We start from the raw sequence: 27,643 nt of genomic DNA, 5'->3' as shown, positions 1-27,643 counted from the left end.
ATAGGAAAAAATTTTTGTATTATTAATTTTTTTCTCTGACTTATGTATATGCTATATTTCACAATACCTTGGTAAAAAAGAAATTTTTTAAACTTATTTCGCGAGCAAAAAATTTCGGGATCTGGATATCTTGAGAGCAAATAATTCAGGGAACATTCTAATGCTATAATAATGCGAGCAACTAATTTCTTTAATGCACTTTACTTTTGAGAGCTGCAGTTTATTATTAATATCTTTTTAAAAATTGGAGCAAAAAAAATATTTTTGAAGGGAAAATGTAGCAAGAAAATAGCAAAAAATTTTAGTATTATTAATTTATTTCTCTGATTTATGTATATGCTATTTTTTACAAGAGCATTATGACTTAATCTTAATTAAGCTATCTAGCCATTTGTAATTTTTTAATGGTTTGAGCAAAAAAATTTTTTTTGACAGCAAAAAAGGAAAAAATTAGCAAATTAATTCCATATATAATTTATTATGTTCTGATAATTTGACTTAGACAGCTTAATATACCTCATTTCAGAAAATTTTATATATAATAACTTTATACAGATAAATAATCTATATATTGTTTTACTTTTATATTAATATACAAATAAAATTTTAGTTAAATATTAATGTGCTTGATAAAGTTCTCGCGCAAAAATTTCCAATATTACAGTTCCTCGTCAATTATTATGCTCATTATTAGTAATATCAGAAAAATAAAAAAGTGTCAATAAAATAAATTGAGGAGGAACTGTACATTATTGTTATACTATCGAATGTATAATAAGAAGATACATCTGATTTAACATATAGATTGACATTTATATTGCACAATTAATAATAAATATTATTGCGACGAAAAAAAATAACATGTAAAAATTATTTTGTTTATCTATATAAACATATATTTAAAACTACATACGTATTTTATACATTTATTATAGGTATATATTTGGTATTTTTGAATTGAATTAATAACATTAAACATACAATAGAAATATAGACAAATATTAATACCAGAATAAATATTTAAAAAAATGGAAATATATCTATTAGAGAGAGAGGGTGGAGAGGGGGGGGGGAGGAGAGAGAGAGAGAGAGAGAGAGAGAGAGAGAGAGAGAGAGAGAGAGAGAGAGAGAGAGAGATTTGAAACTAAAATTAATAAAATTGTTGTTCGCAGTATTTTTATCAAAACAATCTTATCAATAGCATATCATAATATTTATATATGTTAAAGCAAAATTTATATATTATATTGTATATCTATGACATATGGCAGTCGATGTACATAATACACCACAATATAACAATAATATACAAGCTTTTATTTTATTAAAAACGAATAAATGTAGAGTAATTTAATATTCTATCACGTACTGATCGTAAGTATTATGCATTATATTATTGTTACTTTTCGAATCAAGTCGATGTATCGACGGTTTTATAAAAAAAAAAATTATTATGTCTCAATGTTATCAAATACTTTACGCTTGACGTCAGTAATACTTTCCCATAAAATTGTATATATAAATCAATTTTTACTCGAAGCATGCGCATTACATCTAGATATTCGTGCATCACGATATTAGATTAAAAAATTCAAAATTATATTTTTACTAGCTAACATTTAAACATTTAAATTACAAAAAGTGTGCGTGACTTATGCGTGCATGCTTCTTATTATAATCTTTAATATAACAATGATAGTTTATGTTTACCTTATGTACGCGGGAAAACCGTATGATAGGTTCACACATAAAACTGATTGTGCTATTCAGATTTAATAGTAAATCTGATTGGCACAATCAGATTTATGTGTAAACCTGTCATACTGTTTTTTCCATGTAATAATAATTTATGATAGTATAATCAATTTTATGAATTTTACGAAACATAAATGATAAAAATTGATTATGTTGCGCAATGCGCAATGCGCAAACGCTATAAAAATTTAAAAACATACAATATTTTTTGAACTAAAGAAAGGAGACTGAAGAAAGATTTAAGTGTATTTTTCAATAATAAAAATCAGCGAGTAGAGAGGTAAAAAGAGAGAGAAACGGAAAGAAAAATATAAGAGTTGTCATCAGAAACATTGAGATACTATTCCGCGTATTTTAAATAAAGAGATCAATGCAATAACAATATGTGAAATTAATCTTCGATTGGAAAATTAAATTATGGCACAGTTAACTGCTGGTTAATCATTGATCCCTGATTCAACCTCTGATAAAACCTTTTTTTTGGCATTAAGGATCGGCTTCATCAGATGAATTCTTTGCACGACAGTTCCCTTGCACGTAAGGACTAATCTTTTCCTGCAGGGGAATTACTCCTGACGTAGTGGTACAGGTACGCGAAGCCGAACTATGATAACCGCTTCGTGTCGAGTTTCTAGAAAATGGACCGCGACTCTGGCAACCGAATCGTCTCAGCAGCAGTCGCTTGATTTTCTCCTTCCACACAAAAATAATGAAAATAATGAGACCTTGCAGAGTATTTGTCAGATCGGTGAGATACCAGATGTATTCAGGTGCACTCTTGAACAACCACGATATTATTTCCATAGACCAATTTATGCCCATCACGATAAACAGCTTCAAATATAGATTGAACCTGCAAGTGAATATATTTCTTTCTGTATTTTTTATGCTTATACATTATTATGATCATTATTGTATATGCTTGGAATATATAGGGTGATTCTAAATAAGTGCGAAAAATTTGAAGAGAAATTCTTTGTCGAAATTAAGGGCGATCTTTCATATAAACATATACTTCTACTTTGGGTCTACCAAAAGTCTGGATACAATCGAATATCTCGTAAACAATGCATTTTAGAAAAAAGTGTTTCAAATAAAAATTGTAGAGTTTAAAAATATCTATTTATAAATCTTATCACTTTGACCTTGGATGTCGTTGTCGAGGTCAGCACGAGATCTTGAATTTTTAAATAAAACTACTATATTTTTTTTATGTAAATCAATTCCTCGCAATATTCTGTATAAAAGTTATAAGGGTAGTATGGTCAAAAAGTGAATACTTTGTGAGATATTTTATATTTTAATTTGACATAATCTCACATAAACTATATAAAATATCTCGTAAAATATTCATTTTTTGATGATCTTACCTTAATACTTTTATGTATAAAATACTGAAAAAAATCAATTGGTGTAAAGAAAACAAATAGTTAAAAAAAAAAAATATGTAGTTGCTAGTTGCAAATTACAAATTACATAATCAAAAAAGAGTATTTTTCATTAACTCATATTATCAAACACGAGTAATTGCATCTAAAAAAACTTATTTATATCGATGTATTTCGCCAGAAAAAATTACATGATTTCTCATTTCTCATATCATAATTCAATATGGCTGCAGCGAGGATACAGAGAAGCTTTAAGAAATATGATTTCTGTTTTTACAAAATAGAAACATTTATTATAAATATATACGTTTTATTTTATTCGTTTTAGCATTATCGTTTGTCATCTTTTCGAGAATCCGCAGATGCTCTCAAGAAATTCCGCTCGCGCGATTGAAACAGCGGTGATGTGTTTGTTTTTATAAAAGATTTCGCAATTATGAAAACAAACCTCCGCATGGGAAAATTGCCGTCCAAAAATAATCATCGATCTTGTTGGGAACGAGAATCGATTGACATTATACATTATCCGTATTTGCAAACAGATATATCTCGAAATATATCTCGTTATCAGGACAAATTATCAGTAATAATAAAAAAAAAGATTTAGTACAAACCATTGTTTATTATCATCGTGACGCTGACTCTCCGAACCTCTCAGATGATGGGCTGTGTCTTTCTTATGGCGCACGATCTTCAATGCCGTAGAGATGAATAAACAAATGTTGCAGATAACAGTGATACTCATGGGTCCGTAAAAGTACAACGCCTTCGCTGCATCCGCTAAAATATAAGCAGGAAATAAATTCACAATATTATATTATATTTTTTTAATAAAAATGCATAAAAGGTTACATCTCACTGATTTTATCGCCACTTAAATATGTTGTAGGGGAGGTTATTCTTGACATGAGTTAATTCTCCGTAAGAAAGAAGTCGGGGACGATTTTGGTTTTAGAGATATAAAAAATTAAAGTTTCACAATTTTAATGCTTTTTCTGAGGTATTATAAAGTAATATTAGGAACAGTGAAGTTTATATAATTTATATCATAATATTTCAAATCGTATTTAAGCGATAAAGTGGTGATAAAATCGCTGAAATGTAACTTTTATACAGTTTTACACTATATTTTTTATAAATGTGTATAATACATTTTTAATTTTTATAAGAGACTTTTTTTAGGATCAATACGATCAGAGACTTTCTTTAATTTAACTTATATGGTTCCATAACTTAATAATTTTTTTGTTTAAAAACCAATCTATAAACATGGTTAGATGTTGTAAAAATATCTTTCAATAGCTGCGTGTAGGTATATTTTACTGCATAAATATTTTTTTGATGAAAAATTTAATTAAATTTTTTCACATTAATAGAAAATATCAGAAGGCAACGCTTGTAACAATCTCAAATATATTTTTAATTTTAACAAAGATAACACCTGGTCAACAAAACAAAATTTTTGTTTTGTTGCCAAGGATGTTTGAGCGAATTTAGGGTATTTTGGAGATGCTGAATCCAAAAATGACAGTTTTGCCGGATTGGCTGTAGTTTTTGAGATAATGGATGATACTTAAATTACGATTTTATCATAATATAACCTGTAGCTGCTGACATTTGTGCTGCTGCAGCAGGTTTTGGTCTGTCTTTTTATTCTTTAACATTATTTTTATCTCCAACGTAATCTTGATGACCCACATAAAAGAAAATCGTACAAACATTTTTTATGCATTAATTGTGATTATCTGAATCAGCTTACTTTGTTTTTATGTTAGTGTATTGAATACAACGCCATTGGTATTTTATATATACAGTGATGGCAAAAAGTTCCGTAACGGTCAAATATCTTAGAAAATATTGATTTATTGGGAAAATGTTTCACACAAGAGTAGAGCTTAAAAAAATCTATTAGCTGATGATATCTATTTGACTTTGGTATGACCTTGAAAAGCACGATCATGGTCAACATAAAAATCTTAAATGGAACTATCTATTTTTTATTACATATTCTTGTAGTGCTTATCTCGAAAGCTTTCCAAAACACTATAATAAAATGTTCTTTCGTTAAGTATTTTTTGAGTTATGGAGGCTTGAAAGACAGTATTTTGACATATAAAATACAAAATATTTTAGAAATTATTCAGTTTTCGGTTATCTTACCTTAATACTTTTATGCACAAAATAATGAGAGGAATCGATTGGTGTAAAAAAAACACATAGTTGTTTTTAAGAAAAAATATCTATAATTTGCAACATTTTTTTTTTTTTTAAATAATTATGCGTTTTCTATTTTTTTCATTTTTTATATTTTTCATGGAACACCTATTATCTCAAAAATTAGAACCAATCTATCTAGGAAAATCAATGCCATATTCGGAATCAATGACACAAAGTTACCCTAAAATCGATCTAATATAATTGGAATAATATAATAATATAATAAAATCAGTATTGATCAATGTAATTTAAGCTGCAGTTGAGAATACACTACGAATGCTTCGAAACATATAAAGTGGCCCACCGAAAACGAAACAGACATATTTTTAGGGTGAAATTAATCCCTTTTTTGGAGTTGAAGTTAGGTGAACGAAAATTGCCAATTAATATGTCCCCCTTGACAACAAAGTTGACCTGTCCGAGCGTTTTTTGACCAAATAGTTAAATGCCAAAAAATATGTCTGTTACGTTTTCGATGGGCCAGTCTGTATATCATTCTATCTTTATTCTTCTGGAATGTAGAACAAAGATAGAATGATGTTTCAAAGCATTCGTAGTGTATTCTCGACCGCAGCCATTATCATATAAGTTTAATGAAGTGTGCCAATATAATCCACTTACTAGTGAACCAACATCCCACGACACCAAATTCCGGTCGGATAAATTCTTTTGGCACGCTAGGAACGAAATCCATGATGGCGCAGATAATAGTGAGAATGGAGGCACTTCCCCACGCGTAAATCGAATATATTATAAACTTCTTTCTGTCTCGTTGTTTCATGCTTCCTTGTAACGAACGGAATCCTCTGCAAAAATGCAGTTTCCATTTAGCTAAATATTAGTTACAAGTATAGGACATATGTAGGACAAGTAGGATTTATATAATGTAAATGTAAGGGAAATTGTGGTTAGATGGATACGGAATTTTTACAATTTTTTTGTTTAAAATTTAACCGATAAACATGGATGTTTCAAAAATATTTTTTAATAGCTTTATATTTTTATTGCATTAATATTTTTTTGGTGAAAAAATATAATTTATTTTTTTACATTAATAGAAAATATCAGAAGGCAACACTTGTAACAATCCCAAATGTTGGTTCTTAAAATATTTGGGATAAGTTGTAATATAAATTCTTTTTTAATAGGTAGGCAAATAAAGAGACAGACAAGAAAAGTGTACAGAAATAGAAAATTTCTATTGTGATTTAAATAAAAAATAATTTTAAAAAATATTTAAATAATTAAGAGATTTGTTATAACAATCGTTGTTAATGTTAGGTTATATCATGTTATGAAATTTATGATTTTTGTTACACTTTCTTGCTATATAAACAATCAATAACAATTTTTATTCCGTTATATTTTTGCACTGCTGTGTTTAACAATTAAAACTATAAATAACAAAAAGAATGGCTTCCGAGAAATCAACATAAATGAAAATTGTAAGTTGTGTGTGTGTGTGTGTGTGTGTGTGTGTGTGTGTGTGTGTGTGTGTGTGTGTGAACTCCTCTAGAGTTTTTAAGTTCTTAAAAGAACATTACAAACCCGATATAACAAACAGAGATTTTGACATCAAATATAGCAGTATCTTTTTTCTAATTTTAAGTTTAGAAAGTGATAAATATTATTTATCTTGGAAAATGTTGTACAAAAGGAAAAAAATTATTACAAAAAAAAAAAATTTGAATTTATTAATTTGCCCCGTGTATCAAATAATCTTAATTTCCCTTATATTAAATTAAAACCAATATCAGTTGACTTTGAAAATCAATAATAAATTAGCAAATTATTTATGAACTACACTAATGTTTATTATTACTAATATTATTTATTTAGTAAATAAATGTAAATTTTCTTTTCTGTTTCTTTTTTATGAACTTTATTATAGCTAATTCTACAACTGCAAGATAAGCGTCATAACTTAAAAGTTGAATATCTCGGGAACTATGAATGTTAGAATACATATATATCCTAATATTTTGTTTCTCAGAATTTGTCGTTTAATAGAATTTTATCATAAAAACGTGTTATTTTATGTAAAAAATAAAATAAAATAAAATTAACCTTTAAATCTTCTCACACTTTTATTTACAACAAAATTTATTGCTAATTTTTTTATTGCTATTATATGTGCATTTTAAAACTGTAAAATTATTTACCAATTTTTTTACTGTTTAGGGCTCTCATATACTCACTGCAGCTATGTATTGAATTATGTCAAAAGCGAGTTTTTCAAAAAAAGAATTTTTGGCATATTTTATTAAGACATATTATCAAACGCGAGTAATCGCATTCAAAGAAACTAGTTTATTTCTATATATTTTGCAAGAGAATAAACATGATTTCTTGCTTCTGATGTCATAATTCAGTATGACGTCAATAAGGGACTAAGAGCCTTAAAATAGCAATGTGCTTATATGAGTGTATACGCGTATGTTGTGCGTGTTGAAGTGGGTATAAATGATATATGTAAATGATTATATAAGAAGATTATGAAATTATAATTAGAACTTACAATTGATTAGGATTATGTGAGCATATATATGTATGTTAAATCGTATGAAAGGACATGACACCGCTATATGATACATATGCATGCAATAAAGAAGGAAATTAATTTAATTCTGAGGATGACCGCGCGTGTGACGCTCTTTTTCTGATAATTGATTTTCTCTAATTGATTACAAAAGAACGTACAGTGTGTACACGCACACAGATAGTCGTCACACCCTCGTAACAATGTGACGACTGTAGGCTTGGCGACAACAGATCATCTGTACAATACGGAAACGGCAAATAGTGACACGACATCACTACGTCATGGGATTTCATTGACACGCGAAAGATAAAAAATTACTTCGTGGTACCACCCTGCCTGAATGAAAAAAAGAAAATAAAAGTGAAAAACAAATGAAAAAAAAAATGCGTTATATATCGCAGGCGCAATCGAAAACATATGGATTATAATGTTGATGATGACACTTTTTGTTAAATTCACTATCAACATAGACGATAACTATTTATATGTAGTTGCAATCTTTTTCTATTTTATTCAATTTTATTTAGAAAATGTAATACAAAGTGTCCCATTTTAATTGATCATCCCTAAAAACTTTTTTATTTTTAATTGTACAAAATTGCTTTAACCCAAAGTTGTTTGATTTAAAGGGAGTCAGAAGATGGTTATTGACTTTTTTCTAAAAGGGATTTTTGTGTTTTTTAAATGGAACAACCATATTTTTTAAAAAATATATCAATTCCTCATAGTTTTTGGCATAAAAAGTTATAAGGGTAAGATGGCCAAAAAATGCATATAGTTTACGAGATATTTTATACTTTTTGACATAATTTTACATAAGCTATGAAATATCTCGTAAACTATTCATTTTTTGGCCATCTTAATCTTATAACTTATAACTTTTTATGCCGAAAATTGTGAGAAATCAATTTATATAAAAAAATCAAAGTAGTTCCATTAAAAAAAACAAATGACCTTTAAATGATTTTGAAAAGCGCCCTTTAGAAAAGTCAATAGCGCTATCTTCTGTCCCCCTTTAAATCAAACAACTTTTATTTGAAACATTTTGTTGTAAAATAAAAAATAAAAAAGTTTTGGGTGTGATCGATTAAAATGGGACACCCTGTATTTATAACACAATACACACATATATATATTTTTTCTAAATAAAATTAAAAAAGAATTGCAACATACATATAAGTAATTGTCGTCCATGTTAATGTAATGAATATAACAAAGAGTGATATAATTTAGAAACACTTTGTACGTAAACTCATGTTCGTGCATGTGTCGATGTGTTTGGGGATATACTCTATTGATACTTCTCCCGAGCATCGAATATTGCCCGATCGGAATGGCTTCTTGGACCGACGTCCGACCGTGAACGAGATCAAAATTAACTCGGCTGTGTTTGCGCCATATACGCGCGTCAGTCACGTACCGGATATTAATTCGCGTCTTGTCGCTATCAATTTCCTCCCTCGTGTTTATCAATTATCAAATTTCTCTGCTATGAGCTCTGCTCGGATCAAGTGGCATTTGTGAAAATATTTGACGAATCAATTAACCCATTTTGACCTAGAAATGCTTTACCTTTAATAAACCGTAATTAATGCCTTCTCGATTATAATTACGTAACATATATATCGAGTATAAATAATTAATTATAATAAAAATGGTGATCCGAATAATCATTATTCTTAAGATATTCTAATTCGCTATTCAATTTTACACATATGGCACATTTTAAAATAAGAAATGTTCTTTTTATATTCTGCAACTTACCCAAATGTCCACCAAATGTCGAAGCACATTACATTTAGCCAGAAGAAGCTTGCCAAAAATGAGAAATGGATGACGAAGGCTGAAACAATCAAATAAACAGCGTTTCAGTTATTAAGTATGCATTAAAGTACTGTGATATGATTAATGGTTTAATGGTTTCCATCTATCTGTATTAGAAATTTATAGCAAAAAGGTATATAAATTTAAGAAATTACGTATTAAATTAAATAATATTTCGACTTAAGATTACTGTAGCATTGTTTTTTTAATTAATTTACAATTTGTATTAAATTATTAAATCTCAAAAAAATTTATAGTAAGTATATAGTTTACTCGAAAAAAAATAAAAATATTTATTGGTGATAAAATACTTAATATTTTCATAAATTATTTAATTGTATTTTAAAAAATACATAATCTCATATTTGATTATATTGCTACTGTATATTTTATCTCATATTTGATTATATTGCTACTGTATATTTTAAAAAGTATAATATTTTTTAAAGAATTGTACAGTAAACTTTGAAAAATAGAAGAGAATATTTTAGTTAAGTTTAGATAAGTATATATCCATATACATATAAAACAAAAATTTTTATAACAAATTTTTATTAGAAATTCTATTGACTAAAAGATAATCTGTATGTGCAAATATGAAACATCAATTGTTTATAACGTAATGTAGGTGTAAATGATTATATATATACAATTCAACACAAAAACATAAGAAAGAGAAAAACCATTTCTCGTAGTCTTTTTTGACATTGAATTTTTGCTACATACATATAAAATATTATATATAAAAATTTATATATTAATGTATTTTGAATGTATCAATTTTGACATTAAATTTATATTTAGCGATCTAAAAAATTCTTAAGTTTAAATAAATATTGAATACTATATTTGATCAAATCTGCAATTTAATTCATAACACTTTTCCCTATATAGATTCTATATTAGTTCTATATTACAATGAAGATCTTATTAACTATAATTAATACAACAATTTCTTTTAAATAATCTACCTAACCTAACCTAACCTAACCTGATCTAACCTTTTAATTTTAAACAAAACTTCTATAACACATCATATATTGTAAAAGTACAATATGTATATAATCAAATACATTAAAATAATTTTTTTTGTAACTTTGATTATAAAATTTTTACAAGTGTGACATAATAGAATAATTTAGAAGCCAAAATTGTATTTAATGTAAAAAATAAACTACGAGAAAAATTATTGCTCTTTTTCATATGTTCAAGAAAAAGTTATTTTCTGTTAAATTGTGTTATCTTATATTAAAAGAATTTCAAAGTTTTTATTATTCAGTATTAATATCAATAATGATTCTTCAATAAATTTTAATTATTTTTAATTATCTCTTTTTCTTAAAAAGGATTGATCTTATCACTTAAAATGTCAAAATTTTCTCATTGCCTATAATTACAATGTAAAACACAACTTTCTTTATAGTTAAGGCTCCTGGGTGCTCACCGCGGCCATATTGGAATCGTGACGTCGAGGCGAGAAAACACGTTAAGATTTCTTAGATGCCATTTCTAAATAAAAACATATTTGCATAAAATAACACTTAAGATCTCTTTAATACACTTCTAAAAAACGCCGAAAACTATTCTTTTCCCTTGATAGTCAATCAACAACCGTAAAATGATCGAGATATCAGACTTTGACATGCGGAATGACTGCGCGCATGTGCAAAGACCAGACGGACTGGACCTCATAATATTACATTTTACAGCTGTTGATTGATTATAAAGGGAAAAGGATAGTTTTCGGCGTTTTTTTAGAAGTGTATTAAAGAGATCTTAAGTGTTATTTTATCCAAATATGTTTTTATTTAGAAATGGCATCTAAGAAATCTCAACGTGTTATTTCTCGCCTCTGACGTCACGATTCCGACATGGTCGGCGAGATATCAGGAGCCTTAAATATTCCTTAAACGAAAGATACAAATAATAGAAAGTTATTTTAATTTTATAATTTTTAAATTGTATAATAAACTGTATACTAATTTACTTTTTATTATAACTGATTGTATATATTAATCTTATATCAAATCATACGTAAAATATAATTTTTGAAAAGTTGGACAACAAAAAAAGCTGTTTTTATCCAAATAAATCCAAGTTGATTACATGTTAAGATGCACAAAAAATGTAAATTTTGTTAACTATTAATTATCCACTAACTTTTAAAATTTCAATAAATTATGCATATATGTATATAAAAGAGCGAAAGAGAGAGGGGGAAAGAAGGGGGAAGAGGAGGAGAGGTAGAGAGGAGAAGAGGGTAGAAAATGAGAGAGGAAAGAGAGAGAGGGGAGGGAGGATAATTAACATATGAGTATACACCGGTAAGTTCTTAAATGTATATGCTGAATTATTATATAATTTGGGTATGCTGTACCCATTGTGATGCAGACAGAATATATTACGGCATCTGGTTGAGTTAGCTGAAGAATCACGAGGAACATGTACGCAACAAACAACGATCCGACGTATCCGCGTAGCGTATAGCCGTGCATGTTCCAAAGCTCTGGCAGTATAGAGTACACCACGAACGTCGCCAGTAGAAACGGCAGGGACACGATAAGGCCCACAGGTATACCAGTTAGACTATCTACAGTATTAAATACCGTTGTCGCGTTCCCGATGCAGACGGCCACCTCAAATTTATCCCGATCTACTACGGCGAGGCAATAGGATCTTGATTGAACAAACTCGCCGTGATGCGGTTGGTACAGAGACCCATTGGTAAGAAACATATACTCATCGTCCGGATACTCATCGGGATTAAGCAAAAAACGTTCATTCTCCTGGCATGGATCATGAATGACCAGTTGAAATAGTTCGTCCAATTTTTTACCTTCGTTCTGTAGCAAGTCGCTCGTTGTGTAACCATGTACATTTGGAAAAGGATAGTCATCCTTTCCAGCGATGCATTTTTCTTTAATCAAACGATCACCGAGAGGGCAACAAAGTTGGATGCAGGTAATATTGTCGCACATTTCATATGGAACAATGTTTTTATTGTCATTTGTATTGGTTTTTTCATGCAATTTATATAATGCTGAATTGCTTTTATTTTCGGTTTGGGTCTTGTCTTCGGTTTTCGTAAAGTTTCCATAAATTGTTATGGAGTTGTTTTTGTCGTCAATCTTAGTAGAGTTCACACGAAGCTCCATCAGCATTTGATTATTTTCCTTATGATTCTTTATGGAATGCATGCGAAATTCATGCCGCATCGAATTATCATCTTTGTAGTAGCTACTTGAATTAGTATGGATTTTATATTGTACATCGTCGTTGTTGGTGAAATTTTCGCGCAAATTAGATTGCAGCAACTCCACTTTATCTTCATCTTTATTTCTTGTAGTGTTCATGTAAAATTCGTATTGTATCGTCGAATTATCATTTTGTTTGTTGTCGTTTGTAGAATTTTGTCGAAGCTCTAAGGATGAAGCAACAAACAGAAACGTGCAACACCAAAGCGCGAAACTTTGTTTATGCATCATCAACTTGTTAATGCGTAGAATTAACTTGGTTTCTCTTTACAGTTTTGTAGTCAGATGTCCAGTAACCGCAATGATATCGCAGACTACGGAAACAAGAATATATGTGATATATGACGCGTGATATATGATATAATCAGTTTGAAATAGCTTAACTGCAGCAGGGACACTTTTATCCTAGCAAAGAACAATCTGCTTTCATGGCAAACGCGCAAGTGCACATTAGAAAAAGAACCACGCCGATAAAAAGCCGTCTCGATAAGATAGGTCCTTTGATCGAACGGTGATAGGATGACAGAGAAATATGCTAAGCCCTTTTTGAGTCACATAATTTGGTTTGCGAGGAACATATTTATGGAGAATGGTACAATGTAAATGTTTGTTTCGATTTACGTAGGCTTTTAACATTTTTTCAGGTTGACACAAACACATGTTTATACAATTTGCTTTATAGTAGCCGAGATGAGCTATTATGCCTGAGTTTCATGAAAATTTTATTTATATTCTATTTTCAAATCTTTAAAAAAAATTTGAAAAGAGTAATTTAAAATAATTAAATAAATAAACCAATCGGATTTAGTATTATATAATTTCAATTATCATTATTATCATATAGGTTTTAAATTTTGTGTGAATACTTGAAAAACTTTATATTAACCTTTACCGTTTTTTAGTTGTTAGTTGAATGAAAAAAAGTAGACAGTTACATTAAATGTAAGCAAAGCAGAATAATGAAAAAAAAGCAAGCTAAAAAAAATATACTCCAATTACTCCCTAATTATGTAATTAATTATATAATCTAAGTATTAGCATTAGCATGCTGGCGACAAAACTACTAGAATTGTATAATATGTTACTGTTGCCATTTTCAAAAATAAATTCACATTAAGTGTTGCACACTAAAAGTATGCTCTATTACATATAATCCAAAAATACATTTTTAATTACATTAACATGCCATAACATTATTGATATGATTTATGAAGATGGAAAGATAAAAAGATGGTCATAATAAATTGATGAGGGACTGTACATCGCGTGAACTATAAGTAAATTGCAAATAGTGCTGTAATAAAAACGCGTATGACTTTTTTAAATGTCAATACTTATGTCTGCAGAAAAACAGAGATGTTGCGAGAACTTGTTTAGAAAGTTGTCACGCGTTTTTATTAAATAGTTTATTAATCCGTAAGATTTTTAAAATCACATTCTATTCAGTGACACTGATGATATTTAAGAGATATTAGAGATATGTATAATATAAAAAGAAAAACGCAATAAATAAAAAGCCATCAAAATTCAAAAATTGACAATAACATGTTTAATGCAGTCGAAGATTTCTGTCTCGCGCAGTAGAGTTTCTCTCTCATCTCAAAATAACAGAATTCTCTTTTACGGTAACAGCAACAGAAATTAAGAAGAGAAGAAGTGTCACATTATTCTGGTTGATATACCGAGTGCGATGCAGATGTCGGTTAGGATTTGCTCCTGTGGTGTCAGCTGTAGTATTCCCACTATACTGTACGCCGTTGCCAGGCAACCGACGTATCCGCGTAATGTTAGGCCGTGCAAATTTTTCAGGTCAGGTAGTAACCAGTAAATGACGTATGTGGCGGCTAGAAACGGCACGGACACAAGCATTCCGAAAGAGTACACGACCCCACCACCATCGTCATCTTCAATTGGGTACGTATCTTCGCAGAAAAACACCAGGTATTCCCGATATTCGTAACTCCTCACTCGGGCTAAACAGTATTGACGATAATCGAGGATACGTTCCTTCGGCTCCTCGGCTAAAGGTCGTAATATAGAACCGTTGGACATGAGATACCATTTCTCATCTTTGTAAACGTGCGGATTCAAAGCGTACCGATTCCTGCCGGCGCACGGATTCCATATGATAAAATTAAAGTACTCCTCGCTCGTAGTAAGATTTGCCAGTGCAAGATTTGTCTCGTCGTAAACCGCCGGCAGCTGGACCATCTCCGTTCCGTTTGTCGACTCCTTCACACACTCATCTCTGATGAGGAAGGAATTTACGCGACAACATAGCGACACACGAGGCTTTCCGGAGCCGTCGACATCGGTCATCTAAGGAAAAAGAAGAATCCGAGGGAATGAAGACAAATGAGTCGAGGATTAATCCTAATAGACGAATAGTTGTGTAGAAAAAAAAATTAAATATCAATTTTCAGATTTCTGTTGCAAAATATTGCTATGAATATATGTAATACGTTATGCGTTAATAAAATCAACTATTGAAACTGGTGATCATAACTACAGGGTGTCCCATTTTAACTTTTGCATTGAGATTTTTTGAAAACCAAAGGCATTGAAAAATACAAAAGTTATAATTGTTGAAATATCTCGCAATATACTCATTTTTCGATAATATTATCTTAATAATTATCTGCATAAAATAATGAGATAAATCAATTGCGTACAAGAAAAAGTTATTTAAAGAAAAAATATATGGTTGCTCATTGCAAATTGAAAATTTTTTTTAATCAGAAGAATGTATTTTTCTTATATCAATTAATTTATTTCGTTATTTTATGCAGAAAATTATTAAAGTAAGATTATCGGAAAATATTACGAGATATGTTATGAGATTTCATATTTTTTGTTAAATATGTGTCAGGATGAAGCATAAAATATCTCGTAACCATTTATTTTTCGACTATTCCACTTTAACAATTTTTTACATCAAATATTATAAGGAATCGATTTATGTAAGAAAATTATAGTTCTATTTAATAAAATATTGATGACCTCGAAATTTCAAAAATGCCTCTATATGAATTTATTAAATTAAGATTAAAATTAAAATTATGCTTAAGCAAGACGTCTCCTTCTTACAATTTTCGTATGAAACATTTTTCGATGGAAGTCTTGATTTTCGAGAAATCTTAATGCGAAAGTTAAATTGGAACATCTTGTATATCATAAAACAATTTTATTTTTAGTTTAGCATATTATATGGAATTTTATTTCTGATATTCTTCCAAAATGACTTACTATATCCCCAATATTATCCAAGATTTTAATTCTTTGCTGTCTATTATATTTATATAATTAAAAAAAAAATTTTTTTTAATTATATTGTGGAATATACAGAGTATTTCTTAAGTACAAGAAATTTAAGGAGATATTCCTTTGCTTATTTTATGAAGAAAAGGTCATATAAACATATGTTCTAAACTGCCTTGTTTTCAAAATACAAAATGTCAAAGTTGTGAAAAAAAGTAAAATTAAAAGCAATTACATTTAAAATATTTTCAAGTTTAAGTTTGAAAAATAAGTAAGTCTTTCTGAAAATTTTAATTAATTATTTATTGCGTTGCATTACGAGCCTTTTTGTCTTTTTGATTTTTAATTAATTATGACATAAATAGTTAGCAACAGTGTCTGCGATGTTATTATTATTTTTACAAAGTTATTATTCCAGAATTAATTACAGTTTAACAAAAAAACACCTAACAAAAAAAAAATATTTTTATAGTTTTCTTAACTAAATATAAATCCAAATTTTTAAAAATCTTGTATCACATTAATTTAAAAAAATTTTAAATTAAATTTGTAAAAATTACCATAAATTAACTTATTATAATTATATAAATAACTTATTAAAGTAACTTATTATATTACAATTATGATATAAAACGTGCTAGAAAAGTTTCCGTTTCTTATTAAATCATTAAACTTTTATTTCCAAAAATTGTAAAAACTCTGTTGTAAACATTAAGATTAATAAGATTTTTGTGATTATTAAATATTAAATTTATCATCACATTATTAAAAAATTAAGGATTACAGATTATTTAATCAAATATTTTCTAATTTATATTATATTTATATGTACAAAAGGATTTCTCTGACTACAAATTCGATATCAAAATTAACAAATTCAAAATGATTTCTCAAGTTTATTAATCATAATAAATGTCATATTGAGTCTATAATTTTAAATTTATTATGGTGATGTCGAATTTGCATTTCACGAAATTTATCTGTAATTCTTAATATTGTAATTCAATTTTTTAACGATATAATAAATCCAGTATACCGGGTAAACTGCTTAACGTGATCAATCTTAATTTATTCTGTTGTTAATGAACCAATCGAAATTTTTTTCTGTTAAATTAATAAACAAAAAGGGCTCTGAGAAAATTAACAAATAGAATAATAGAACGGCTAATAAGAGCGAGGCGCAAATAAAATATTTTCACTGAAAATAACCCGAAGAAGAATCAAAACGTATGATTTAAAGGAATAAAACACTGCCTATTGGATTAAAATTTTTTTTTATTTATGCCTAGATCCGCGCTTCGCTCTTATTAGCTGTTCTATTTAAATTTTTTCTGCTAGTTGCAAATTACATACTTAAAATCAACTGTCTTTTCTTTACACAAATTGATTTCTCTCATTATTTTGTGCAGAAATGTATTAAGGTAAGATAATCGAAAAATGAATATTTTACAAGATATATTTTATAGTTTATGTAAAATTATGTCAAGTTAAAGTATAAAATATCTCGTAAATTCAATTTTAAAATATTTTATAACGTGCTTGCTGAACTTGTTTCAAAATTCGCTAAAAGATTGGCGTAAAAAAGTTATAGGTTTATTTATAAAAAACTAAAGTGACATTAAAAATTAATAAGAAAATATAACTGATAAAAAGTATACTATAATCATTTTAAAAGCCTGTTTTAACTATGTTATGCGACACAAAAAAATTTTAATCGATCCATTAACAACAGAATAATTAAGGTGATTGCACGTTCACCCTGTATGTATATAAAGGGTATTTTATTAAGAGATACAGTCAATTATCTTAAAAATAAAACATTTTTGGAAAAAATGTTGCATATAAAAGTTATAGCCGAAAAGTTTATGCCAAACATTAGGAAGAATTAATTTATATAAAAAAATAAAATAGTTTCGTTTAAGAACTGTTGACTTCTAAATGACTTTGAAAACAGCTACCCAGGTGCAATTCTAGATCACGATATTACGGTTTCTCCCGCGAAACCATACAACTTTTATATGAAACATTTTTCTCAAAAATATTTTATTTTTACGATAATCGACTATATCACTTAAAATAAGAAACACCCTGTATATGCGTTATCATAACTGTAATATAATAAATTAACTAAATTAGTTTTTTTTACAAAATTTAATTTTAAATTTCTTAAGTTATAATGTAAAAGAGCATTTTAAAGATTTGTCTGCAATCGAAAAATTATAAAAAATAATTATTTTTATTCTTGTGTTTGAAAAAATTATTTTTTATTACGTTATATATTATATTAGTGGTTGCTTGTGCAAACTATAGGGCATTAATATATAGAATCATATATAGTAGACATACAATATATGTATGCGCATTTGCAATAAGCAAATAAGCAACGCGAAAATTGAACTCGTTGATAAATTCTACGAATTCAATACGAAGAACGTGATCGGACTTGGAATTATCTCTACCTTCGAATAAACACGAGAGATGATAAAGCTTTCCTCCCATGATCCCTTTGGTTTTTCTTCTGTCTGATTACTTTCGAGAGCGGCTGCGATCAGGATCGCAAGACAAGCGAGGAACAAGGCCGTTCTCAAATGACGTTTCATTCTGTACTAATTAGTAAATTAGTTGCTGCGAAATAGCAACTCGAAATAATTATTATCGTCGCCGCCTCTCACAGCGTTATCGCCGCGCTTACGGAAGCTTACTCACGAAAGTGCCGCAAGAAATGGCGAAAGAGAAAGAGAGAGAGAAAGTGAATGTGCGATGACTCTCTTGGGAATACGCGCACGCGCTGACAGACTTCTTTTTTTTATGACCCATATAATAATAATGTATGGTTAATCTTCCTATCACACTTGGAGTAATTTTATTACGTTTCGCTGTTTTGTTAGTGAACTGCTAAATTAAGCTCAATCGAGTTAGTAAAAAAGCATGCAAACTTTTAGAATATATTTTGGAAAACAGCATGGATATAATAACACTATTCAACAAAAAATGACTTTTTCGAACACCGGAACGAGACTAGTCGTTTCTTATAGTTTTTTGGACGCTGAACACGAATCTGATTTCTAAATTGCTCTATCACGTCACAATGTTGAGAAATTTGCAATTAAAGTTGCAAAAAGAGCTATTTTCACGAACTTTGTCATATTATAGCTACAATATGTAACGTGCTGGAGAAGTTTTCTTGCAATCAAAATGAAGTATATTGTTAGGACTTTCAACCCTTAAAAGGAATTTTTGTGTCGGTTATGGTTAATAAGATATCCATGGTTAAATATGAAATGTATTGCGGAAGTTAGCTGTGACTTGTCATTAACGATTTATCAAGTAGCTTTTAAGTATGTTAAAATGATGGACTCAATATGGACGGATGACAAAACTTAAAAAATGTTTAGATTGCAATCTAAACATTTTTTAACATATTAATTTCTCCATTTTGAATTTGACAATTTTGACATTGAATTCGTATTCAGCGATCTAAAAAACCTTAAATTTAAATAAACATACTTAAAAGCTACTTGGTAAATCGTTAATAACAAGTTAACAACAGTTAACTTCCGCAATACACCTTATATTTAACCATGGATATCTTATTAACTATAACTGATACCAAAAATTCCTTTCGAAGGTCCTAACAATATACTTTATTTTGGTTGCAAGAAAACTTCTACAGCACGTCATATTGTAGCTATAATATGACAAAATTGGTAAAAATAGCCCTTTTTTGCAACTTTAATTGCAAATTTCTCAAAATTGTGACGTGATGGAGCAATTTGGAAACCAGATTCATGTTTAGCGTCCAAAAAAACTATAAGAAACGGCGTCTTGTTTCGGTCTTTTTTTTTTGTTAAACAATGTAATCATAAAATATAGTTATTTATGAGGTAAAAGTCTTCAATTATAAAAATGAAGAAAATGTATAGCATAAATCATAAATTAAGTGACAAATAATTACATATGTAGATGCGATGCTAAGACATATCATGCTAATAATTTATACATATTTTTTAAGAGATCATTTAGTAAAAAGATTAATATATTAACATTAAGATTAATATATTAACAACTAAAGTATGTAAATAAAGATAAATTTACATCTTAATGTAATCATATTTTCCATAAAATGTTCATTATTTAAAATTAAACATATATGTAAATAAATCAAAATACATGTCAATCAAAACGTATGTACATACATATATATTTATATATAGTGATGAGAGGTAATGATATATATGTATAGTATTTGTATATAGCTAAATATACTTAATAATATATATTGAAACTAATATATATTATCGAAATTAATATATATATATATATATATATATATATATATATAATATAAACATTTTATCATTTGATTTTAACCGGTTTGTTGAATAAGCAAATCTATTTGTATATAAGAAGAAACCGTTACCTGTTATATAATGTTATAAAAAAACATTCTACTATTATATATTGCAAATTTTATACTCCGTTAACCTTTAATTAATGATCCAATTAATCTAATTAAAAAAATAATATATATCTAAATGTCAAAATATAAAACAACAAGATTTACGTCAATATCATCACATTATTAACGTACACGATATAATATTGTGCATATAATATTATCAGAACGAAATAAAAGAAAGTGCAGTTATGCGGCTTTTTTTCCTTTTTTCTTTTCAGTAAATCGTCGAAACACAAAAAATCCATTCGGATCAAATATAACACTCTGTTATCGCTAGCGCGATTAAGGTCGACTTTCAGCTATCTCACTGGACTTGATAAAACTGACACTGTATTCGATTTTGCTCTGCGATTCCTCTTCCACAGAAATAAGAGAGAGAGCACGCGAGAAACGAATATACTCGCACGAGCAATAAAGCGATACTACCGGACGATGAGTCGTCCACGGCGTTAAAGAAGCCGTCTCTCTACCTGCTGCGAGGCGGTATATGTATGTACAGGGCGATCCGAAAGAATCTTCGTTTCTTAAACGATAGCTTCACTATTTCCCAGACAGCACAGAATGTCCAATAGACGTTCAGTTTTGGTTTTTATTTAGTCCAAACGTCTATGGATATAATATGAACCTTTTAAAAATATTCATTATTGGACATTCAAAGTGTATTTATATTTAGATGTTTTAAAAATGTTCATTTTACGTACCCATACAGCACAGAACATTTCAATTTATTGCAGCAATGTTTAATCTTACAAGTTGTAACGTAATATTGGAGAGACATTATAAGAACATGTAACTGTAATATTTTATGAGAAATGTTACAGCAACATTTAAAAAGTGTTATAAAAAACAGTATTCAGTAATCATTTATTTACCACTATGCGACGCGTGATGCGCTATCTATCTCGTATTTAAGATTTTTTTTGTTATGAGAATTATATATAAAACTTGCAAAAAGCGACTATTAAGATTAAAGTATATATAGTCGGATATCCGAGTATTATGGATGTAAACAGAATGAACTTACACAGTTCCAACGAATTTTTTCTTATTTCTTTTGGATGCTGCAATATTTCTGCAGTCTTTTCATGCTGTATGAGATACCAGGTATATACAATACTCTATGTATACCTATATACATATACCTATACCTATTTACTTTAAAAAAATACGTTCAATATTCGAAACAGATTCAATTTTAGTTTGTTTAATCCTTAAAATGGAGATTTTTCGATTGTCCAAAAAAGTGACACTGAACATCTTTAAAATGTCCTAAAGATACCTAAGGCTCTAATCTGGATGTTTAAGTACGTACAAAACGTCCAATATTTTTAATACGTTTTTAAAACGTCATTGTGTTGTCTGGATAACGATAGCTTTATCAATATAAATTCAAACACTTAATTAATGTATTATCCGATAAAAAATTCATTACATTTTGAAGAAAACTATAAAAATAAATTTATAGAGCAGTTAGACGAACTTTTGGAACTGAAAACTTTTAGTAAAGAGAAAAACTCTTAGTAATTGTTTATATTAAACCTTACAGATTTCAATGATCTTAATGTGTGTATATCAAGGACATATGGCCCTGAGTAACTTTCAAAAAGTTTTAGCCGTCGCTCGTAGTTTATTAAAAAATTATTAACAAACTAAAGTTTAATGAATGAACGCAATTTGCTGACATTATATTAATACTAATTGTAAAAAGTACACAATATATATATATAATGTGTGTGTATTACAAATTAAAAGGTGAATAAGGAAGGAGCTCTACCTAAAAAGAATTCTAACCTAACCCTAACCCGAACCTAAATCTAAAATTTCAATTAAAAATTAGAAAAGATTTTTAGAAAAGAAAATTAGATAACCTTATTTTAAAAGTTATTTAGAATATCGTGTCCTTGATATATATGAAATCTGTGAGGTCGGTCCTAATGTAAATAATTACCAAGCTTTTTTTAGTTACACTAGATATACAAGAGAGGACCAAAATTTCAAAATTAAAATTTGTGTAACTCACGAAAAAAATAAAACTCTTAACTAACTCTTATATATGATTGACTTTGTTTCGATGAGATCTACAACTTTTGTTTAGAAAAAAATCGATTCTTATTTAAAAATATTAAAAATATTAATGATTAGTAAAAGCGCGACGCCATCTATATACATATATATCAACAAATTGATATCGCTATATCTTGTGTCCCCTTTAAAGTTAAGCAGCTTTTGTGAGAAAGATTTTTTTAAAAACATAGAAAGAAAGATTTAGGATGGCAGATACATTTTGATATCTTACCCTGAATGGAAAAATATGAAAAAAATTTATCTCGAAAAGCAATAAATCAATAATATGGATGCGAAAGAGAAATCTTACTCTCACAATAAATTTTACAATACATTATCTCTCTCCAAGCTTTAATCAAAAATTAAAATTACATTGAATATATCATTTTATCATTACTCGCAAATGTTTTTGTTTCATTCTACAGATGATGGCTGCCAATGCAAAAGCGGACAACGAAAACCTTATTATATAGAAACCGGTTTGTACTCGTCACTCCTCACCTGTATCTTACATACATGCAAAAAGGGAAAAAGAAGGGAGAGAAGGGAAATCATTAACATTTATTTTGCGATAAATTGAAAGTGGCAATGGCTCAAGTGATGCCAACGTACTCGGTGACTTTCTCGAGAGGTTCACTTGATTCATCTTTATCTCATAAAAGAAGACTTCTTCGATCACGTTCTTTGAAATACATAACATCAAATGTAGTAATTGTAATTAAATATGTATATGTATATGTACTAACTGTAATTAAACCGTATTAGGAAGTGTAGCATGTGGTTCTTGTGTTATCGCTAATCGCAGAGATATGGACGCAATCATGTGTCCAGAAAAACGCGCACATACTGTAGCTGGTTTCATATATGACGTATCTATTTATATTCTATATTAGTGAGTGAAATATATGTGGTTTATATTAGCACTAATATTATGTGTAATGTATGTATAAACACATTTGCACACGCGCACATACACATACATATGCACAAAATTAGGCACTAATATAATAATAATTTAATTCGTAAAAAACTATTCTAAAAAAAAAAGATAAATCTGAAAATTAAAGTTTATTAAAAAAATATAAAATATTTCTTAGAATTAACACCGAGTAAGAAGTTTGGAAGAATAAAACGGTTTTAGAGAGGTACGTGTCCTTTTCAAAAATATAAATTCTAAGATGGATTATTCTTACAGAGTAATTGAATATTAAAAATGCTTTCAATATTTTAACAACTTTTAAAATGAGCTACATTTCAATTGCTTGTAAATTGTTAGAAATAATAAAGTGTATTATAAATGTAGAGTGTTAATATATAATTACATTACTTGTAGTAATTAATTATTCAATTAACATATAATGTTCTGTTTAACATTAGAAAATAATACATTATTTGTAGCGCCGTTATCCTTATGTTACTTTTTTTTTGTAATTGTAACAGTAACGGTGTTACAAATTTTTTCTCTGTGTCGGAAAAAATAATTTACATATAGATACATTGTTTTCGATAACGAGTAATGAATTCAATAATTACTGTTATTGTTACTTTTTGAATCTATGTAATTTGCTTTCCGTGTAAAGAAAAATATATAGAGAGCATTAAATCTTTTAAACGTTAAACAATTTCAATAAAATTCAGCAACTTTTACTTTAAATCTAATCATGTAATTGTTATAAACTTTTGTATGTTAAAAATAATCTGATTTATAAATTAGCGTATTACATTAGGATTTTAAAATTGCATAAGATTTAAGAAGATTAAAAGATGTTTAAGAATTTTAAAAGTTTTAAAAAGATTTTTAGAAGAGAATTTTAATTATATTTTTATAAATCTATATAACAAAACTAACAAACTAAAAAGAACATGTTTTTATTTATGTTTACAAAATTAGGAAATCTTAAGAAAAAGACTTTTCAAAGTTTTTTTTTATATATAAAAAATATGGCAAAATAATTATATTTATAAATGTTCTTTAATGTTAAGTTTTCTTTACATTCTCTCTCTCTCTCTCTCTCTCTCTCTCTCTCTCTCTCTCTCTCTCTCTCTCTCTCTCTCTCTCTCTCTCTCTCTCTCTCTCTAATATATATAATGTATAAAATATATTATATATATTAATCTTAATTCACAACCAAGTTAAAGCAAGTTAAAAATAACAGAATTTGCTAAACTACTTATCTAAAAAGATAAAAACAAAAATAAGTAAGCTTAATCGTGATCAACTCAAATATCAACCCAAAGTGCGAATGAGTTGACCCAAATACAAGGTGGTTATTTACCTGTAATGATGCATAACGTCCGCATAGGGGACATGTAAATGTAGTTAACCAAGAGCAGGAAAACGTAGGCAGTAATTAAGCAGATGACGTAGCACATGAGCGTTTTGCCGTAGAGGTTTTTCAATTCGGGGATAATCGCGTACACCAGAAAAGTAGCGACGAGAAACGGAATGGACACTATGATGCCCACATGATGGGCCATATGAACTCCTTCATCGTTTGGTAACACGACTTGCGGCGTCAGGCAAACCAAAATACCGATTCGATTGAAAGTCATCATCTGCCAATCGAGACAATAATTCCAGAATGGAAATACCTTTCCGTCGGCACCTACGAGACTGCCATTCACTTGTAGGACGACCCTATCCTCCAGATATTCGTCTGGATTAAGAGCAAAACTGCCGGCAGGACAAACAAAGCTCTCCAGTAAGAGAAAGTGCTTTTTCAGTTCGTCAACATGTTGGCTGGTTAACTCTTCGGCCATTTGTTCCTTCGATAAACGCAGATCCGGCGTTCTGTCCTCCCTCGCTGGCATCGTGGTATCGTTATGGGATATCTTTTGGCATACCGGTTGCTTCGTGAGGTCTTCGCGGAGCACTTCGTCGCCGCGACAGCACTTCCTGATGCAGTTGTACAACTTGCAGACGCAACCATAGGTGATATTGCCATCGGTCCAACGTAGATGGGCCGGGATATCGTCGTGGAAAAGGTCGCTATTGTTCCTTTCGAGCATTTCTTTCGATACCGCCGCGACACTGTTTTCCACGCTAAGAATCACGCTGAACGACGGCGAGCAGCGCGGATCATCCCTTAGCACTGGTAACGATTCATCATTGGCGGTATCACCGCCGCTACCAGCCGTCATCAACAGACCGCACGCGGCGAGGAGGACCGCCGAATTAAAATTCGCGGAGCGGCCGCACATCGCGCCGAAGATCGTCAACTATCAGCCGGGATCTATGCGGCGATTATTCGTGGCTCCACTTCGTGCCCGGCGTCCGCCGACATCTCTGCGTCGGCGGATGCGCGGCGTTAGCGGCGGCGCCGCGACGCTCCGCGCTCCGATGAAATTTCATCACTTTGGAGAACGTTGATTGAAAAGAAAGAAGGTCCCAGATACAGCACAGAATGTTCAGTGGACGTCCAGTTTTGGTTTTTGTTTAGTGCAAACGTCCATGGATATAATATGAACGTTTTAAGAATATCCATTATTTTGGACGTTCAAAGTATATTTATATTTAGACGTTTTAAAAATGTTTATTTTACGTACCCATATAGCAGAGAACATTTCAATTACATTGCAGCAATTGTTATAATCTTAGAAGGTGCAACGTAATATTGGAGAGACATTATAAGAACATGTAATTGTAATATTTTATGAGAAATGTTACAGCAACAGTCAAAAATTATTATAAAAAAACAGTATTCAGTAAAATTGTTAGTTCCTTTATTTACCGCTATAATATGCGATGCGCTATCTATCTCATATTTCAGATTTGTTATACATATATACAGCTTGCAAAAAGCGACTATTAAGATTAAAGTAGTTAGATATCCGAGTATTACGGATGTAAGCAGAATGAATTTACACAGTTCCAACAAATGTTTTCTTATCTCTCTTGGATGTTTGCAGTATTTCTATAATCTTTTGATGCTGTATGAGATACTCGGTATGTATATACAATACTTTACCTTAACCTACCTACTTTAAAAAATATGTTCAATGTTCAAAACAGGTTCAATTTTAGTCCTTAAAATGGACATTTTTTGATTGTTCAGAAAAGTGAGACATCTTTAAAACCTATAATAAAGATGTCTAAGGCTCTAATCTGGATATTTTAAATACGTACAAAACGTGCAATATGTATATTTTTAATACGTTTTGAAACGTCATGCTGTTTGGATTGCCAATCAAGTATGTAAGGAAAACTCTAATCTCAGACCTATGTAAACCTAGCACCCGACTTTTTAAAAATTAATTCTTTAAAACGGGAAATGATAGCATTTCGTTTGTAGTTGTTTGTAGTAACAATAATTTCGTTTGTAGTTTTATCAATTAATAAATAAAAAAATTTTTTAAATAACTCGCACCCGACATTGAGATATCGCAAATCCGCTTGCGCAGTCTTCTTTAGAATCGTTTGTAGTGATTTTCTTTTCGATATCTTAAAAATTGACAAAGTTAGCTCTTGGACGTATAAACAATTATTTATAACTTTTAAACCGCTCAACTACAAACGAAAGAAAAATCACTCCAAACAATTACAAACAATTCTAAAAAAGCCTGCGCAAGCGGATTTGCGATATCTTAAAAATTGACAAAGTTAGCTCTTGGACGTATAAACAATTGTTTATAACTTTTAAACCGCTCAACTACAAACAAAAGGAAAATCACTACAAACAACTACAAACGATTCTAAAGAAGTCTGCGCAAGCGGATTTGCGATATCTCAATGTCGAGTGCGAGTCATTTAAAAAATTTTTTTTATTTATTAATTGATAAAACTACAAACGAAATTATTGTTAGGTACTACAAACAACTACAAACAAAATGCTATTATTTTCCGTTTTAAAAAATTAATTTTTAAAAAGTCGGGTGCTAGATT

The 27,643-nt window shown here is 29.3% G+C and overlaps 1 protein-coding gene across 7 annotated transcripts; it reads right to left on the bottom strand.

Annotated features, from left to right (window-relative positions):
• Positions 1-488: 488 nt before the first annotated feature.
• Positions 489-25,997, bottom strand: LOC145933607 (G-protein coupled receptor Mth2). 7 transcript variants are annotated; one of them, XM_083033458.1, is made up of 7 exons: positions 20,803-21,126; positions 18,698-18,839; positions 14,663-15,299; positions 9,667-9,745; positions 5,982-6,166; positions 3,758-3,923; positions 489-2,608 (listed from the first exon to the last, which is right to left on the bottom strand). In XM_083033458.1, the coding sequence occupies exons 1-7, from the start codon at positions 20,940-20,942 to the stop codon at positions 2,242-2,244; spliced, it is 1,716 nt and encodes a 571-aa protein (XP_082889584.1). In that variant the 5' UTR covers positions 20,943-21,126; the 3' UTR covers positions 489-2,241. The 7 variants fall into 7 exon arrangements, with proteins under 7 accessions (XP_082889584.1, XP_082889580.1, XP_082889585.1 ...); XM_083033454.1 differs by lacking the exons at positions 14,663-15,299; positions 18,698-18,839 and adding exons at positions 12,104-13,294; positions 20,659-20,746 and having other exon boundaries at positions 20,830-21,126; XM_083033459.1 differs by lacking the exon at positions 20,803-21,126 and adding an exon at positions 20,659-20,692.
• Positions 25,998-27,643: the final 1,646 nt, after the last annotated feature.

The sequence above is a fragment of the Prenolepis imparis genome, unplaced genomic scaffold (genome assembly GCF_030444845.1).
Source record: "Prenolepis imparis isolate NDT839.2.m4 unplaced genomic scaffold, iyPreImpa1.0 SCAF_3, whole genome shotgun sequence".
Classification (NCBI taxonomy): Eukaryota; Metazoa; Arthropoda; class Insecta; order Hymenoptera; family Formicidae; genus Prenolepis; species Prenolepis imparis.
The sequence above is the reverse complement of the archived record's forward strand: the minus strand, read 5'-3'. Positions and strand labels throughout refer to the sequence as shown.

Coding starts and splice junctions, on each gene's coding strand:
- LOC145933607 (XM_083033454.1), bottom strand. CDS start 13,211: ATGATGCATAAACAAAGTTTCGCGCTTTGGTGTTGCACGTTTCTGTTT. Junction 9,746..12,103: donor TTCTGTCTGCATCACAATGG/GTACAGCATACC, acceptor TGATTGTTTCAG/CCTTCGTCATCCATTTCTCA. Junction 6,167..9,666: donor GACATTTGGTGGACATTTGG/GTAAGTTGCAGA, acceptor GCATTTTTGCAG/AGGATTCCGTTCGTTACAAG.